The sequence below is a fragment of the Anopheles bellator genome, chromosome 1 (genome assembly GCF_943735745.2).
Source record: "Anopheles bellator chromosome 1, idAnoBellAS_SP24_06.2, whole genome shotgun sequence".
In the NCBI taxonomy this organism is placed as follows: Eukaryota; Metazoa; Arthropoda; class Insecta; order Diptera; family Culicidae; genus Anopheles; species Anopheles bellator.
Genome location: NC_071285.1, coordinates 34,581,507 through 34,598,252, shown reverse-complemented (window position 1 = coordinate 34,598,252; position 16,746 = coordinate 34,581,507). Strand labels below are relative to the sequence as shown.

The following is a 16,746-nucleotide window of genomic DNA, read 5'->3' as shown; positions in this document are numbered from 1 at the left end:
AACAGATTATAAATATCATTATTTGTTTTGTAACTTAATGATCTTCAGATCGATCATCCTCATGTGACGAGATGAGTTGTTTGATGAATTTGACAATGGAGATGACCATAATCATAATCATAGGCAGTTGTCATAATCATAATCATCATCTTCTTCTTATTCTTTTTCTTTCTGATTATCGTCGTCAAACTCTTCCGGAGCAAAGCTGGAAGTAGTCATTTCAAAATAAGTTCAGATATGCAAAGTTAAATCATGTTTGGTAGGGTGAACTCTCTCTCCCACTGAAAGAGGGTCTCACATGGACATAGTTCCGTGCACAAAATATTCCCTTCCCAAAGAACAATAAAGAACCACTTTCAAAACCACAAATTATCACATGTACAGACGACTTATTCGTAACTTTAGCCTTCTGTAGGATTTTGGATACAACTAAAAACAGGTAATGCAAGGGCAGTGCTTGTTGCGCACTGACCTGCCGTGTCTCTAGAACATAAAACCAGCCACTTTTACTTTCACTACTGCAACTGTTCAAAAACGTCGCAAAACAACAGTGCCTGGCGGTGCCTAAAGTGAGCTTTTGAGTGCCAGATTGACTGCAGCAGTGCATTGCAGAAGACGTGTAAGGCATCATGGTATCGATCATGAAAGTTGTGTTAAACGTGCTTGTATGCACCAGTGCAGTTGTGCAGTGCAAACAACATCTGAATAGTGAGCACAAGCATTCGTGCCTTTTTGCCAAAAATGGTTGAAATTGTTGATCGTTGCAGTGACCGAGTACAAGCTGATGCCGCGAGTGTTTCACTTCGACAATTACGACGAGTGTTTGAACGATGATCCCACCGTTCCCGGAGTGTACTGCATGGTGAAGGCGGTGGTGCATCCCAACCAGTCGTCCCGCGTATGGAGAGTGATCGAAGAGTACTCCCGCAATTGGAAGCAACATCTGAATCACGCGCATCTGGATCGAGGGATCTGCCTGCAGAACTGTGCCCTAAAACTGGCCTCGCTCGACAAAACCATAGACCTCGCAAAGTTTGTGGTGCCGAAATTTGAAATCGATTTTCCGGTAAGTGGCTAACGTGTTTTGGCAGACCACAATTTTAGCGGCTGAGCATTAGTAATTGAAAGATTTATTTTACGGACTACATCCTCCAATTACACATAGATAGTGGAACAAATCAGTTTAAAAAATCGAGCCAAACCAATTAAGTATCAAAGTTTCAAATTGAATCGAATACTAGAAACTTCAATTCCAAATAGTTGTTCGTGGTCAGTTGCGGAACTTGTTTGTCAAACTGTGTTTTGTATAGATTTATTTCACAAGGAAATTGTTGGAAGTTTCTTCAGTAAAATTGTTTGCTTTTCTTAACCCAATTATTACGTTTCGCAGTATGTCATTAAAAACGGTACCTTCCGTGATGTGGACGAATATCAACGAAACTATTCGGAAGTTCTTTCCCAGTGCATCAACTACGACCTCATGCAGCAGTATGGGTTACGAGCATACACCGAGATCGAGTATTGCAATAGCAACACGAGGTCCTATCCGATTGGTAATCTCGATCGACTCTTGGGACCAGCACGTATGATAACGAAAAAACAATATTAAGCTCACCAACATGATGCCATTTGCAGATAAGCTGGAAATAGCGTTCTTGGCCTTGCTAGCTTCTCTGCTAGTAATAGTGGTAATCTCGAGTTGGTATGATCACCGTTGTAATAAGCTTCGTCAATTGATGCATTACAAACAGGAACTCTCTACGAAAGGTAAAACACACAAAAGTGAACTGAAACAATATATTTTGGTCGAAGCCCTAACTGCCTTTGGCTTTCCAGTGTCCATGATGGTGGTATCGTTCTCGATCGTTCGGAACTGGTATCGTCTCACATCGAGGGGCGATGATTCCTTTAGCCATTCGATGCGCCACATAAACACGTTGAGGTTCTTGATTTTCTCTATCATCAACATGGGCCACAACATTCTTTACGCGCAACCACGAACCGCAATGGTTATTGAACGGGTGAGTGTTTGCATAAATATGACGGCCATAAAACACACAATACATCATAGTCCTGGTGGTTTCTAGAAATACAGTGAAATTATGTCGATGATCATCGCGAACGGTTCGCATATCGTTACTACCTTTTTCGTGATCAGTGCGCTGATGGTTTTCCTTTCCTTGGTACCGAAGTTGGAAAAGACCGGTAGAAAACTAGGAATCGTGGATATCGTAGCGATGTCGGTTGAGCGCTACATTCGGTAGGTAACGCAGTGCGCAATCAAGGACACCCACTGGATGTAACTTTTCTCTGTTTAGCTTAACCCCTGCCTATGCCTTCGTGCTGCTCTTGGAAGCCACTTGGGTTGCGCGCTATCTAGGTGGTCCCCTCTGGCGGAAGGGATTCGAAACATCCAGGACCTACTGTCGTCGGCATTGGTGGGCTAATCTCTTGTACATCAACAACTACTACGCGACCGATGAGCCAGTAACTTTCTTTTTCCAGCACGAACTAACAACCACGGAACAGCATCGTCAGATAACTTTGTTGTGTTTTTCAGTGCATGCAACACACTTGGTATTTGGCCGCTGACTTCCACATGTTCGTCTACGGTTTGGTGGTGTGTGCTATTGTCTTGCGATATCCCAAACTGCGGAAATACATTCTTTCATTCCTGTTGCTGCTATGTTCTATGATAGCAGCAGCTTTAGTATACATGAACGGATATGAAGCAGTGACAATTCTGCCTCCAGAGTAAGTTCCACAGTGCTGCAATCCAGTTAATATATTTAAAACACGAGCTCGCTCAATGTCACCTGACAGGCCTCTCAGGTTCTTTTTCTGGTACTGGGACATGTACCATGAAACATACCTGCCCACACATATGAACCTAGTCAACTACACAGCAGCGATTATGGGTTCGTTCTACATCCTTCATCTGAATAAAAAAAAGTTTCAACCCACAAAGGTAAGCTTAAAGCAGAGCTATGTCGGCCTAACTGTACGTACTGCACGTCACTTGTTCTCGGTTCGTGGTAGATGTTTTCGATGCTGTGGATTCTCGGTTTCTGCGCCATACCGGGCTCGTTCATTGCGGGATACTTAATCTACAGCAACGTTTTCCACAAACCTTCCATCTGGATGGCGGTGTACTTCCCGCTGGGTCGCATATTCTACACCCTGCTCCTGCTGCTGTTCATAATCGGCTGCACGTTTCGCACCATCGAACCGATCGCGCGACTACTTAATATTCACATTTTCGGTATCCTTGGGCGCCTGTCGTACTGTGCATATTTGGGCCACTTTTTCATAACCCGAGCCTTTTGGTTCAACAGCAGTCGGTTCACAGACCTGGGCATCGTAGAAATGGTAATATGTCATGCCAGGATATTCAGATTGCGAACCACTGAATTCTCTTTCTTCTTCTTCTTTCTTGTCCCTAGACCGCTTCATGTTTGTCAACTCTGCTGATGTCCTACTGTTTTGCAGCCTTTCTGTCCTTGGTGCTTGAATCACCATTCCTTGCACTTCGCAAAATAATATTTGAAGGTTTACATGGAAAATTCAAAACCTCTACAATCGCTAAAGGTACAATGCAGGCCACTACAGAAAGCGTGTGTCCTGAGCATAGTACAGCATGTATTAAGTTATGATATAAAGGAAATGAAACGTATTGAACTAAGGAAGCCCCTCGAGATTGAAAGTGCGTTTAAGAAACGAATTTGAGCGCTTCTCTATGGTTCCGGTCTCTCCGCGAAATAGCCATTTCGAAGGACGGCTCAACGAGCTAATAAACATGCTAATCTGGTACGGCCGCAAAGCTGATACCGTACAATAAATGTGGTAGCCGAAACCTCAATTGCGCATTGCAGTAGAGTGCAATTTTGAGGTACGTAGAGTACGATTTTACCGAAGCATACTTGGGCCATAAAGCAAACGTTCAATCGTAATTGGTCATGTGGAAAGTCAATCAATCGTATGCCATGATCACTAAGCATTAGTAAAAAATTGCCCTTCAAAACAATTTCCATTTTTTTCCCATCTCACAGGGCACACCCATCTAGGCGCTCGGACACTATTTAGGTTTAGCTTCAAAAAGGAAATCATTTCCATTATCACTTCTCGGCTGTGGTGTAACTTTCTTCGAAGAAAGAGTATCACAAAATCATCCACAAAACGGTCCAAACTACATGGCCTTAACTCATCGCTCATTGGCTGTGCGAAATTCAACTACGAAAAGCCACGCTAAATCTTTGGTGTCAATGATTGAGAAAAACTCCGGTTCGCTTATTTAAGGCTCTAATACGAGGCACGGATTGATGTTCACTTGGCACATTATGATTCAAAACACAAGAAGCACCAAAGACCCTGGGCTACGAAAGATGGGGCCTTTACCAATTACCAAAATTGGACTAGTTCAGTCCGACTGAATCTTCAGGATAAAATTATACTGGGCACGAAAACAAACGAAACCTTCGTCGCGATGCAATGATGCGTTGACTGCGTTTTAGCAAACGACTTTTAATCAGCGATAAACTTCGCCATCATAAGGTCAGAGTAAGCGATACAAAGGAAACACTGCAGCTTACAATTGCTATCCTAATAAAAGCAAATTGGTTATAGTTTCTGTTTCGTTGATGAAGTTTAAAATAGAACTAAACTAGGGAAAATGAGTGATAACAATCAATTCTGCAAAAAGCCCAGATAAGGTAGGTGAAATGAAATATATTTGAACAAATGTTTGCCTGATGCGTAATATCAAATTTACAGTAATATAGCCCCCATTGGTCGAGCAGTCAGTAGCTCGTCGATGTCACGTAGCTTTCAATAAGTTCGATTCCCGAGACCGGTCTGCCCACGTGGCCACGGGGCCACGGAGCTACGGGGCCAACAACCCGGTTTGTATAAAAAACCATTTTTACAGAAAGCAATAGAAGGTTTACATTGTCTCTGTTGCAGGGCAAAACGCTCAGCAGTTGTCGTGCCGAATAAGAAGAAGAACTAATATTTCCGGCGTTTTATTTTTAGTAAAAACTTCAAGTAGTTCAAGCACTTTACCAAGTATTTCAAAATTTCACCCCTATACCCTTTTTCTGCATACAACGCCTATGCTGCTGCTTACAATTGCTTACGAAGTTGAATTGTTTTCACTTCCATCGCTACAAGTATGAAACAAATAAGTTAAAGAAACTACAGCCTGAGACTATGTGATTGCTCTCTGCAATAATTAGGATGAAGGGACTGGGACAGGCAAAAAAACCCGTGGAAAAATAATTTGTATTTCAGCGACACCACTACCGCGAAGCTCCAAACAACCACTTGGTCAGGATTGTGCTAAACAAAGGTGGAATAACTCCTTAGAAAAACACTAGAAAATGGAGCGGGTGTAGCGCGAGCGTTTCGACTTTACTCAGCGCGTGAGTCATTCGGAAAATCGATATCAGTAAATAGCTTATGCTCGGTTTAAACCTGCCGAGGTCACGTTTCCTACAACGGCCCGCAGTTCGCTTCACTTTTGATGAGAGCGGTGCACACGCAAACTCGCGAATTGTAAATTGTTGGATGATAAACGTAATACAACACCCTTACAACATTAGAGCAAGGCTAACAAGCGAGTGCAAACATGCCTCTAAGTGTGGCTTGACACTGAGGTCGATAGGGCTGAGAAATGCTCTACTCTGTTGTTTTGCGAAATTCCATTTGCTGTAAGGGGTGAACATCGGGCCAAGAAAGAAGCATCACCTCATGAAAAATGCAGAATTTAATCTTCAGTCTCCCTTAAGTCGACGAGGGCTTATACCAGCTTATTATGCATGCCAGCATCAGGACTTTTACACACCTGTTTCATACGAATTCCCTTTCGCTATATCAATTAGGGTAGATTGAGCAGTGTAAGTTTATTTGGTTAAGCAATTTTTTTTTGTTTTTATTTAGCAACACAGGTAACAAAGAAAACGTATTGGTACCCGTACGAGCCATTGCTTCTTTCCCAACCATTCCTCACTAAATTGTTTCGAACCAATAAAAGTGACCTAAATTAAAGGCAAGCTGCAGCAAACTTTCATCGTCTTTCGGGATGACGGCCAAAGTGCTATCGGTTTTTTCTGTTGAAAATTCACACCTCTTAACAAGCCAAAACCGTCGCACTTCGTTTACTCGTTTCGCTCTTTTGGAAAGGATTCTATTCAGGAAGCGCTGAATAATTGATCAAAATGCAATGCTTAAAGCAAAGTTATTCATTGCTCCAGACCTTCGGCAAGTGGCATTAACAGCCGAAATAATCTTTGGCAGAAAGAAGCAACAAAAGCATCCAACAAAAAAATGAATTTAAACAAAAACAGCCGATCAAAGCTTAATGGTTTAGAGTACGTATTAAGCTCGATTACTTTCTTTTCGTTACAGTTTTGTGGGGTTGGTCATGCTTTCATTTGCATAGGGACGCTGGCCGAAAGATCGATCATTCTGACGGGGTGCTTATATGGAAATTTCTGAGACTCTCACACGCATTTTGGGTATAGCACTGTAATTGATGACGTTTTTCCCCGTGCTTCTAGGGAAAAGGCAAGTCATCAATAAGACGAAAAACGTTATTGAGCACGGCTTGGCGCCACGTTCAGTTTGGCATAAATTTTCTTACTGTAAAGCTTTCGATGATCAAGACCATCCAAAGATAGTATTGCGAAATATCAATTAGTGTTAAGATCAGACAGCTATATTGGCCTAAATCGGTTAGAATAAAGCAAAGTGTCAGTTGCCAAATAAATAGTCTCAAAGCCTTTCTTTTTCCCTAGCCGGCATGACTACGGGCTACGACTGTTTCTGCCAAGTTCGCACGACTTGAAGCTAATACACCGCAGCCGCAAATGAGTCTGCCGTTACTAATTAGATCCTTTACGAAAGCCAACGTTTTATAGAAGCCACGATTGGGGCTTTGTTTCCCCTATGCTACGCACCGATTGTTCGTTGGCTTCGTTACGTAGCGACCGTTATCGCCAATCAAGGGTTATGGAATGTCAAAGGCGATTCCAGTTCCACTATTTCATCGGAATTCCAATTTATTAGGCCTTCTCTTTCTTTTGTCCGCTGCAAAATATCGCAGTGTTTACAGCGTTGTAATAAGAATAATATTTCATACCGCACAGGAATGTTCTTTATCGACCGCACGGAACTCCTACAAACTAAACCGTCGTAAACGATAGCGCAATTGGGAAATTATAAAAGTTCCGCAGTTATGGTTGCTACAGTTAGAAGACAGGAAGCCAGTAACATTAGTAAAACGTAATTGTCGGTTACTATTCATCGTGTTGTTAGTCACAACAAATAAGGCTTATTCATTTACTATCCAGTCGAGTCTTAGTTTCGTGCAGAAAATCAAAAGTACACTGTGCTATTTTTCACTTAAAAGCTTTTGTCCCGTTCACTAAACGCATTTCCACTCCGGTCTACACGAAGTACGGCCCCTAGAACATGGTATCTTCAAGAACTCACGGTTTATGACCGATGACCGACGTGCAAAAAAGAAACAGCCAAAGACGCTTCCAGTGGCGACCGTCGGGTAATTAATCAAACTAACTCGCTACGATGCGTGGCCATCGGAGGCCAAGAATCCACACTCGTAGCTTCCGTCGTCATCGGGACTATGGGAAAGTCACAAAATTAGAACTGTATTCTCCAATCCGACCGCGAACCCGACGCGATTACGGGCCGTGACGTCGCGTTTACCGATATAATGTGTTGTCCCAATTGCAATGAGTATCGTTTTATCCACGGACGGATTACTTTCACCGAGAAACATTGCAATCATTCGCTTCCCTAGCTTTCTTCACGTGCATATCTAACAAACTCACACTTTCAGTAAAAAGGCGCTGAGTTAGTAAATTGACTTTCTGCGCGCGTACATGACCGATCAGAATTAGTGTCAGTTCCGTTGCACGATAACGAAAACGAAGCCTGGCTACGGAAACGGAATCACTGGTGAACCAGCAAAAACAAAACGCAACTATCCACTAAACTATCGCGCCCAATTCTCGGCGATGCCGAAGAACAACTGAGCAGGAAGCGGAACAACCAACCGGCGAACCGGTGTTGAGTAGTTCGCAACATCTTCGACAGGATCCTATACATCGCTCGCTCACACATTAAAGACTCACCGGCGGGGCGCAATTCTCTCTGTCTCTATCGTTCTGCTAGTGGCACGTTTACTCTCTGGCCAGCGAAACCCGAACGAATCCTTGGCGAACGGTCATTTTGCCGGATGTTCGGGGGCTTTGAGGACGCAGGGCACAGTGCGGCACGAAAGTTTTCAGACGGTAAAAGGTTACCACTAACGTCAGTTGAATTTAAAAAAACTGAAGGAAACAATCGCACAACATCAAGTACACGTGTTGTCATTTTCATCATGTATCAATTGGGTTGATACGGGCAGACAGGGCTAAACACCAGAAGGAGCCAAATGTCTTGACGAAAGACTAGTTTGTTAAGTATGTTTCTATTGGAGGAGCAATTTCAAAATGAGCCAATGGAGTGGCGAGAATTAGAACCAGGTTTATTGCACTAGCTAAACGGCACACGCATCCTGTCGTTACACTATGTACACTTTTGAGCTGTACTAATCATCTTCCTTTGATAAAAACGGCAATTAAAGGAACGGCCGTTCAAACTTAGATCTCTAGCGTAAGAACTGTCGCGGGAAAATGTCGTGATTTTGGCTTATGTTGCATAATTGACGCAATCAATCATGTACACTGCTGCAAAATTATACCAAAGTATTGCAAAACGGTGTTTTAAATGTTATTGGGAAACACGAACACCGTGCGCGTGCCTGTTCTTTTTTCGTATTAGTTTTCGTTTTATGCTTAAGAAACTTGCCAAAGACAAAGCGAAGGTGTTCCAAAGGAAAAGCTAAATTGTGTCCTCAGAATAGTTAAAACGTAAAAAGGTTTCTTTCCTTTGCTGTGATGCTTTTCGTATGTTTAATTTCAACGTGTTTGTGTCTTGTTTAAGAATGGATGCAATTTATAGCCTTATTTATTTTTGCTATGTTTACTGGGATGTCTTACCAAAACTGACATTTTTTAGGAAATGGTACCAAACGCAGCCGGCTTGGCAAATAGTTCAAATCTGCGTACTAAGAGAAAGCTACCGAACCAAAGCAGACGGAGCGAACGATAGTCCATGGACTGGGACAGTTTGTAGTATGTGGAGTGCGAAGTACTGGTAGCATAACTGTTTAAAAAATCCTCCCATAAAATGGAGAACAAAGACATCTTCAAGTACTTCGTATTCTAATCGTCGTTCTTCGTCTTCTAATTTTCGAACAATTATGTACGAATACGAGATGTCAATTACCGTGCCACAGTACTGCGTGAAATTAGCTTTGCCAATGGAGAGGACTAACGAAAAAAAGGCAACATAACCACACAACGGGGCAGCTATTAAATATGTGCTTTACTGCAGTACAGGTGCGGCACCGGTGCTTTCAACAGAAATAACAGCACTTCGGGTTCGTTGCATTATGTGGAAATTCGGGTATTAGTTTATTACCCTGAGTAGTCAGCCACACTATGAAATCATTTCTCTTTTACTTATCTAGTAAAACGCTGTCTCTTGACAACAGTTAGACAAACATTACAACCACTAGAAGGAGAAAATTTCGGCAATTACTTTAATGCGGTCGCGTAGTATGGCATGCTCGGATGCATTGTTGTAGCGACACTTGAAAGGTCATATACAATAGAGCAACAAAGTTTTTCTGGTTTTTCTCCTTTTAACGTGCACTTTTACTTTACGGGGTTACGTTTCTCTTGTCCTTCGTTCCTCTCTTGTCTCTTGTCCTTCATTCATTAATTTGTTTACCAGATTTAGTATTAGCACTACAATCAACCAGAACTAACTCGTTCAACGTTTATCGAATTAACGCAACAGTAGCGCAATTCCGCAGGCAATTTTAATGAACAATGAACAATTGATCGTAGAAAATCGGCGTACAAGACTACGAAAGTGCTACATAACTTTAGTTTTTGTCGCTTATTACCTCAACTAGATTCAAACACGAGCTCCAGTTTCGAGCTCCAGTTTCGAGCTCCATAACAGCTCTGACTCCGTTGATCGGACACCAAGTGAAAGTTCCTTTGGTAACTTTGCCATTCATCATATGAACTATTATTGATCGTAGAGCGTTTTGTGCTGAAGTTCCATCGCCTTTGGGCTTGGAGAAAAAATTTAACCAGAACGGCGACTCGTCACGCAATCGTGAAGAAGGGCCACTATTTTACAAAGGGGTGCCAACATAAAACGAAAGTACTGGTGACAAGCGGTTTAGCGGAATAGATTCTTCCATTATGGTTTACTTTTTAATATTTTGCTGTTTCTCGTTTGAAAACGTTGTTTTCTTATTTCTGTAATATTATTTTTAGTAGAGGACGTGGTAAAATTTCTAGACCCAATCGTTCGTACTTCAAGCTTCCAGCTATGCTTTAGAGTGCTAATCAGTGATATTTACTTTTAATTCAAAATTGTTGTCAGAATAAAATAAAATTGCATCAGCTGTTCATCAGCATGTTCGACAATATTGGTTGCATCACATTTACTGGCCACATTAATTGAGTCTAAATCCTTACAAGTACCAGTGCAACCCCGTTCGAATGGACGCAACTGTCCGTTATGAATATGAATCGTGGCGCAACAAGAGTTAGAGCTAGGACAGACGCTTGATTTCTCAGGATATCAGTCGTAATGACGCAGATGTACCGCAACCGTCGAATGTGGTAACTTTTGTTTGCGTAACATTATGATATTGCTATTGCCCTGTCGTCAATGATGGCATTGGAATAGGTTTTTCGAGGAAGCTAACGTGCAGAGCGATATTGCGATACTTAAAGTTAGTATTTTCCAGAATCATACATTTTTCTGCTAATTCCACCAAGCTAATTTTGAAATTGTTAGCAACGTTATCATTATCGTTTTAATCGACGGGCGTTGGCCCCACATTTGTGGTGCAGCAGGGAACACAGTGCTAGGATGCAGATCTCCCGCTGTTGCACATACAGCCTCACATGCCTTAATCAGGCTTATGCTTAAGAAAAGAAAGAAAGAAAGAAATTGGTATTTTACATGTAGAAGAGATAAACTATGTATACCGTCATCTTCATTCAAGGAACGTATTTATTTCTGATTATTTCATACAAAAGGTGAAGTCCTTAACTTAAATATATAATATTAAATTAAAGTTTTATTAATTACATTACAGTTGCTGTATGTTACTGAACTGAGCAAGCACTGTCGAAATGCATTGCTCTCGCCACATTTCTCTCCAGAAAACAAATCTCTGGCGGAAAGTAAAAGCGATCTGTGGTAAAATGTGGCTTGCCACCGTAGTAGCGCATAGTGTAATGAAAAGGTCGACTTTAATTCTGGCGATCACTCCAGGTACGCGGTTCACTGAATTTTCCTATACGTTTATGGACGTCGATCGCACGTACGGCGAAATGGTAACGCTGCCCTTCCTGGAAGTGTGTTAACGTCACGGCCATGGGCAGATTAAGTGCATCAACGTTGCCAACGTGGCGCCATGATTCTGGTGTTGGCGTTTCGGACGTTTCCTGGTACGCGTAGATTTGATACGTTCCGATGTCAGCATGAAGGGGCGTGAGGTCGTCCATTCCCCAAGAAATAACAATGCCGCTTTCGATGTTGATTATTCGTATCGCTGGCTGGGGGGGCGGTAGCCCCCATCCTGGATTGGGTGTTTGTGTATCAACCGCCGATAACTGCACCGGTAGCGGTGCCGGATGTCTCGATAATGGACGTCTAGCTAAAAATCAGTTACATTTAGTATTATGATCACTATTCACAGCCCTCTGCACCGGCGACCTACCGTTAGCTAGTAACGGTACACCTTTTGCAACCATTGTCGATTTGGCACTTGTTGTAGTTGGTTTTTGGCTCAAATTCGGACGTATCTGACCGTTTAGTACATGCTTTTCCATTCCCTGTGAACGTTGCTGGTTTGCTTGCTCAGAAACTCGTATCAGCTGACCATTGGTGCTGGAAGTGGTGACGTTGGGCGATGATCGCGTCGGAACATTCGCATTCATCCGGAGTGTTGGTCTGGCAGCGCTGGTCGACTTTCGTGGCATATCGTCTTCGTCCGTCAAATCGATCAGAGAAGAGTTGGTAGGTCGTGATGTAGTCGATGTTGGTCCTGCCTCTCGTCGAATACCGCTCGGTAACGGTCTGGGGATGTGTACCGAGTCAGCTGACGTACTTTTACGCGCAGCATTGCTCTTTGACTGGTCAGTTTTGCTAGAAAATGGAATAATATTGTTTATTGAGTATATTTTTAAAGAAGAGTCCAAAGTCACTAAATGCATTAGTGAGCATTGCTTTTATCTGCTTACATTTTGGTGTTTATGTTTCTTAATGCCAACATCGTTTTTTCAATTGCCACTTTCGTATGTTTCTAATATACCTCAAAATCAATCAAGTTTTAACTTATACGTCCTGATTGTTTCAAAGTTACCTTCTTATCATTTCAAATAATCAGGACACTTCATTCGAACGGCCGCACCATCAGAATGCTGTATCCAACCATTAAAGGAGGTAGCCAAATCATAGACGTTCAAATCTCTTGCAACCCAATACCGATGTATTATTTCTGTAATAGACAATTTTCAACCATGTCACCGAGCGGTTGGCATACACAATCGATTAAGCATTCAAGTTCGCATCGATCAGTGAAATTTGGCGTACTACCAAGGCCGTTTTACGAAATAGCCTTATCATTGGAGCTCAAAATATAGCTCCTGAGATAGGTTTATCCCGAAGGTTAAGAACCGTCGAACACTGAATATGTGATCCTTTTCATTTAGACGATATAAGTTGGATGTTGGGTGGTCGTATAAACCGTTTAACCGTATAATTAAACCGTTCATTGCACCGTAACTGTAACGTATCATTGCACAAACAAAAATTAATTACCTTGTGTCAAGAGTCTGCAGCTGTCGTTGTGCTTGTTGGCACTTGATTTGCTGCTGTACCATGTATTCCTGCTGTTCACGAGCATGCTTTAGGTGCTGTGCTTGTTGCTGGGCTGACATTGGAGCCCTCATTGGAGTGAATTTGTGACAAGACTTTCGAGTTCCCCCATGATTGCTGTCGGATGTGTTCCTTGCTACATTGTTGCCGTTCGTTACACTGGTAATGCTGGATGATGTTGAGGACTCGGTGGTTTTCGGATTTGGTGAGTTTGTAGAACGATGGTCGCTACTTGGAGCCATCGCTGACTGTTTGTTGGTTCCACCATTCGAAAGCAATGCACCGTTGGAGCTAACCACTGAATTTCGAGTTACGCTCGTCGTTTGTGGTTGTCGCGCGGTGTTAGTACTGGAATGCTTGGTCGAGTTGGCGACGGTTTGGGGCACGGCTGCAACTGCATTTGTTTGTAGCGTCTGTGAAGCGCCGTTAGCTGACGTTAAAGAAACGTTCGTTGGACTATTCGGCAAGCACTCTTTCGGGCCCGTTGTGGGTGGAGTGCTCCCTGCAGCGGAGCGAAACGGTTGTTCTTCCATTTCAGAGCACCAGTGTCTTGGGACCGATATCTGAATTCCGACGTTCCGTGTTATTTTAACTGGCAGTACCTGTCGATTCGAGCGTTTTTCCAATTCGCTTAACACTCGGTTTTGAATCAGCATAAGATCACTCAACCTCTTGGACAAATCCGTAATTCGTTGCCTGTACGCGATCAACATTGCACCCTGCTTCGTAGTTTCCTTGCGCAGCTCGGCCATCTCTTCCGAATATACGATCGCCTCCATAACTTTCTGCATGACTAGTACTTCAAGATCAGATCGAGTCAAGGTTGTCAAAGAACGTGCGAATCTTCTTAGAAAATCCATTCTTAACACAATCGGTTCCTTTCGTATTTTTTCTTTATCTTCTTCGTTTTTCGCACCTGGGTTGACGCCAGGAAAACTCTTCTTCCCGTTGCTCAATGTACCACATTCAGCCATTTTCGCTCTCTTTGCAGAAGATTTACTGGCAGTATTTTCGAGCCCGCTTGTGTGTAAATCCCGTTGGCCACTGTCTTCCAATACACATTTCTTAGTATCGTTTCCTGCTTCACTTGGTCTAGCGTTCGAAACATCTTCATCTTCATCATCAATAACCAACACTTCTAGGGCCGTTGGTTTTTTGGTTGACATTTCTGCCACATTAAGTGCAGAACTACTTCTATTTGGCTCGTCTGTTTTGCCGTCTTTGATCTCGCTTACTAATGAACGTCTACGTTTGATTGGACCATTCATACTTAACAATTCGCATGAATTAGAGCCAAATGCGACACCCGAGTTATGTTCTCGATCATTTCTTGTTTCTTGTAGACTTTCCGATAACACTGTTGCCACTTCATCACCGGTCGAGTTCACTTCCGAAGGTTTTTGCTTTTTTCTCGGTGGTTCGGCGATCTCATCAGAAGTGCTAACGATTGGCACTTGGTGTTCGTCGTTTTGTGTATCGTTAGCCTCATCAACAGCTAGGCCGTCCTTCTTGTTCGCTTCGATCACTTGTTTTGTAAGATCTTCCGTTGCATCTTTCTCTGCCTCCCTGGAGCGCTCGCCCAACAGCGAGTTGAAAAGCTCTTCAGCCGTTGTATTATCATTAGTTGGCTCCTCCATCGTTTAATGCGTGTAATATCTGCAATGGTATGAAAAAATAGATGTTATTTGCTGTTTACTTGAACAGGAACTGCATGTATATTTTAAAAAAAACGGGCAGTTCTCTTGCGATTTATTATGTTAAAATGGTCACGGTAGTAAACAATGATGGAAACCTTCAGCCAATGTTGCCCATAAGAAAATGAGAAGATTTCTTCCACATCTAGTAGGCAATCAAACCGAATTGAACGCTTGTAAAACGTTGCCCTAATTATGGGAGGCACACTATCACCATTTGACAGTTCGTCGTTTCCTAGGTTACTCAATTGTCATTGTATGCGTGCCATTGGGCGATGTAGTTGTAGTTGTAAAAGAACCCGTCCTCTCTTTCTCTAGCTCCAAAATTCTCTCTGTCCCATGGATATGCACGGAACGAATTTCGACGGTTTGCAACTCTCGTCACATCGTTTGGATGAATGGTTTTCTCATGAGCCAACACATTCAACACAACATTGTTGCTTGGTATGCATTCCCGAAAAACGCGGCTTCAGAGCACAATGGGGCTTTTAAAACTAAACAGAGTTACCCACAAAACAGTGCCGAAACAAAAATAAAAGGTATTTACGTAGCCCGTCATGGCGGCAACTAAATATGAACAAAAAGGAACGAATACCTAACCCCAAAATTTTATGTCGGCAATAGAAACAAATAAACACAAATAACAACCTGAAACGTTGTCGTTAATCGCAAGACAGTTGAGAAAAAATAACCACAATACACAATTTAACACAATCACGAGCTCCAGCTAAACCGCACTCTCTCAACCACGAATGCCAAATGCGCCAGCACCGTTCTTCGGATTCGCTTCGGACTCGGGTGAAGCCGAACGAAACCCGAAGTTTGACAGATGCTATATTAGCTTATACAACTGAGCGTACTCATAAAACTGAACTGTATGTACTGTACCAATACAAACTTTTGCGGTAAACGTTGAAAAGCTGAAACATCGAAATCTGTTTGATGAATATGAATTCATCGTACAATACAGAAAATTGCCTTGCCATGCCTTGAAGTCCAATAATGTTGTGCGATGGTTATGTTGTTCTAAGCGCCTATATTTTTTCGGCCGCACGTGTGTCGCCTGACACAACTCGTCTGAATGATCTGAATAATCGGTAACAAGACCACATATGCTTCAAATTATGCCTTTCATTACATTTTTCAAACTTAGAATAACGGACCAGGCCGTATTTAATTATATTACTTCGCTGAACAACCTATAACATTGAATAACAAGATTGGAGAAATTAGCCCCAGAATCGGTGTACATTTACGCATACTAGCGCAGCATCTCTCTCAACCGCAATAGTATTGTACGATCGACTATTTTTTGCTTTCTTGTTACAAACTAAATCTCAAATGCTCTCTAGACAAAAGTGTGCGTGAAGTCGAAATGAAGAACCTATCGTACAGAGAGCGCAATTTCTAAGCTTTCTACTTTTAATATACGTATCTGCGGTGCCAGACGAAGCGCAAATCGGACCGCAAAAACGTCATTCCGTTTGCGCATCGTCTGGCCCCGCAGTATCATTGAATATTATGTACGGCCGACATGATGAAACGAATGGTGCCTAATTTCGTAATTTACGTTCGTTACACGTATACGTATACACTCGAACTAAGAAATTCAGTAAAACGGTAGAGTTTGACGTAACATGTACCAAAACAATACCACAAAACGATTTATCAGAACAGTATATTAGATAAGGAAACAAAGTGTATAGTCCGATACGTAAAGCAGCGATATCACGCAAAAGAATCGAATGAAGGAACTTAGCACCACTAATTTACTTACATGTTCGAAACTATGAACTGGCAAACAGCACTGAATTCACGTCTGAACAACGAAGCAGTTCGTGCTCGAATGCTCCACCAACGCTGTTCCGCCTCGGATGAACGCCAGAAGACGTCGCAAAGTTCGATAATTCGATAAATTCCGTTCTTGTTCCATTATTGCGACTTCACAGACTCAAAACTCTATGAAAGCATTTACTGTAAACAACCACGTAAATTGCGAGGCAATAAGGCAATCATC

General features: G+C 42.4%; 2 protein-coding genes across 5 annotated transcripts; one reads left to right on the top strand and one right to left on the bottom strand.

Annotated features, from left to right (window-relative positions):
• Positions 1–775: 775 nt before the first annotated feature.
• On the top strand, positions 776–7,559 carry LOC131215482 (nose resistant to fluoxetine protein 6-like). Its single transcript, XM_058209872.1, has 11 exons — positions 776–1,066; positions 1,391–1,553; positions 1,636–1,767; positions 1,837–2,021; positions 2,088–2,260; positions 2,319–2,487; positions 2,561–2,754; positions 2,824–2,968; positions 3,040–3,369; positions 3,444–3,588; positions 7,453–7,559. Exons 1-11 carry the CDS (start codon positions 785–787, stop codon positions 7,557–7,559), a joined length of 2,025 nt encoding a protein of 674 aa, XP_058065855.1. The 5' UTR covers positions 776–784.
• A 3,694-nt stretch (positions 7,560–11,253) lies between these two features.
• LOC131206414 (activating transcription factor 7-interacting protein 1) lies at positions 11,254–16,549 on the bottom strand. Of its 4 annotated transcripts, none has more exons than XM_058198959.1 (4): positions 16,507–16,549; positions 12,979–14,691; positions 11,876–12,303; positions 11,254–11,812 (listed from the first exon to the last, which is right to left on the bottom strand). In XM_058198959.1, exons 2-4 carry the CDS (start codon positions 14,670–14,672, stop codon positions 11,406–11,408), a joined length of 2,529 nt encoding a protein of 842 aa, XP_058054942.1. In that variant the 5' UTR covers positions 14,673–14,691; positions 16,507–16,549; the 3' UTR covers positions 11,254–11,405. The 4 variants fall into 4 exon arrangements, with proteins under 4 accessions (XP_058054942.1, XP_058054941.1, XP_058054943.1 ...); XM_058198958.1 differs by lacking the exon at positions 16,507–16,549 and adding an exon at positions 15,378–15,471; XM_058198960.1 differs by lacking the exon at positions 16,507–16,549 and adding an exon at positions 14,828–14,938.
• Positions 16,550–16,746: the final 197 nt, after the last annotated feature.

Bases quoted from the DNA above. Each gene is read 5' to 3' on its own strand.
- LOC131215482 (XM_058209872.1), top strand. From the start codon at position 785: ATGCCGCGAGTGTTTCACTTCGACAATTACGACGAGTGTTTGAACGAT. The intron at 1,554-1,635 runs GTAATCTCGATC...TGCCATTTGCAG, and splicing joins CACGAGGTCCTATCCGATTG to ATAAGCTGGAAATAGCGTTC. The intron at 2,022-2,087 runs GTGAGTGTTTGC...GGTGGTTTCTAG, and splicing joins CCGCAATGGTTATTGAACGG to AAATACAGTGAAATTATGTC.
- LOC131206414 (XM_058198959.1), bottom strand. From the start codon at position 14,672: ATGGAGGAGCCAACTAATGATAATACAACGGCTGAAGAGCTTTTCAAC. The intron at 12,304-12,978 runs GTAATTAATTTT...TCCATTTTCTAG, and splicing joins CTGCAGACTCTTGACACAAG to CAAAACTGACCAGTCAAAGA. The intron at 11,813-11,875 runs GTAGGTCGCCGG...ACTGATTTTTAG, and splicing joins TGTACCGTTACTAGCTAACG to CTAGACGTCCATTATCGAGA.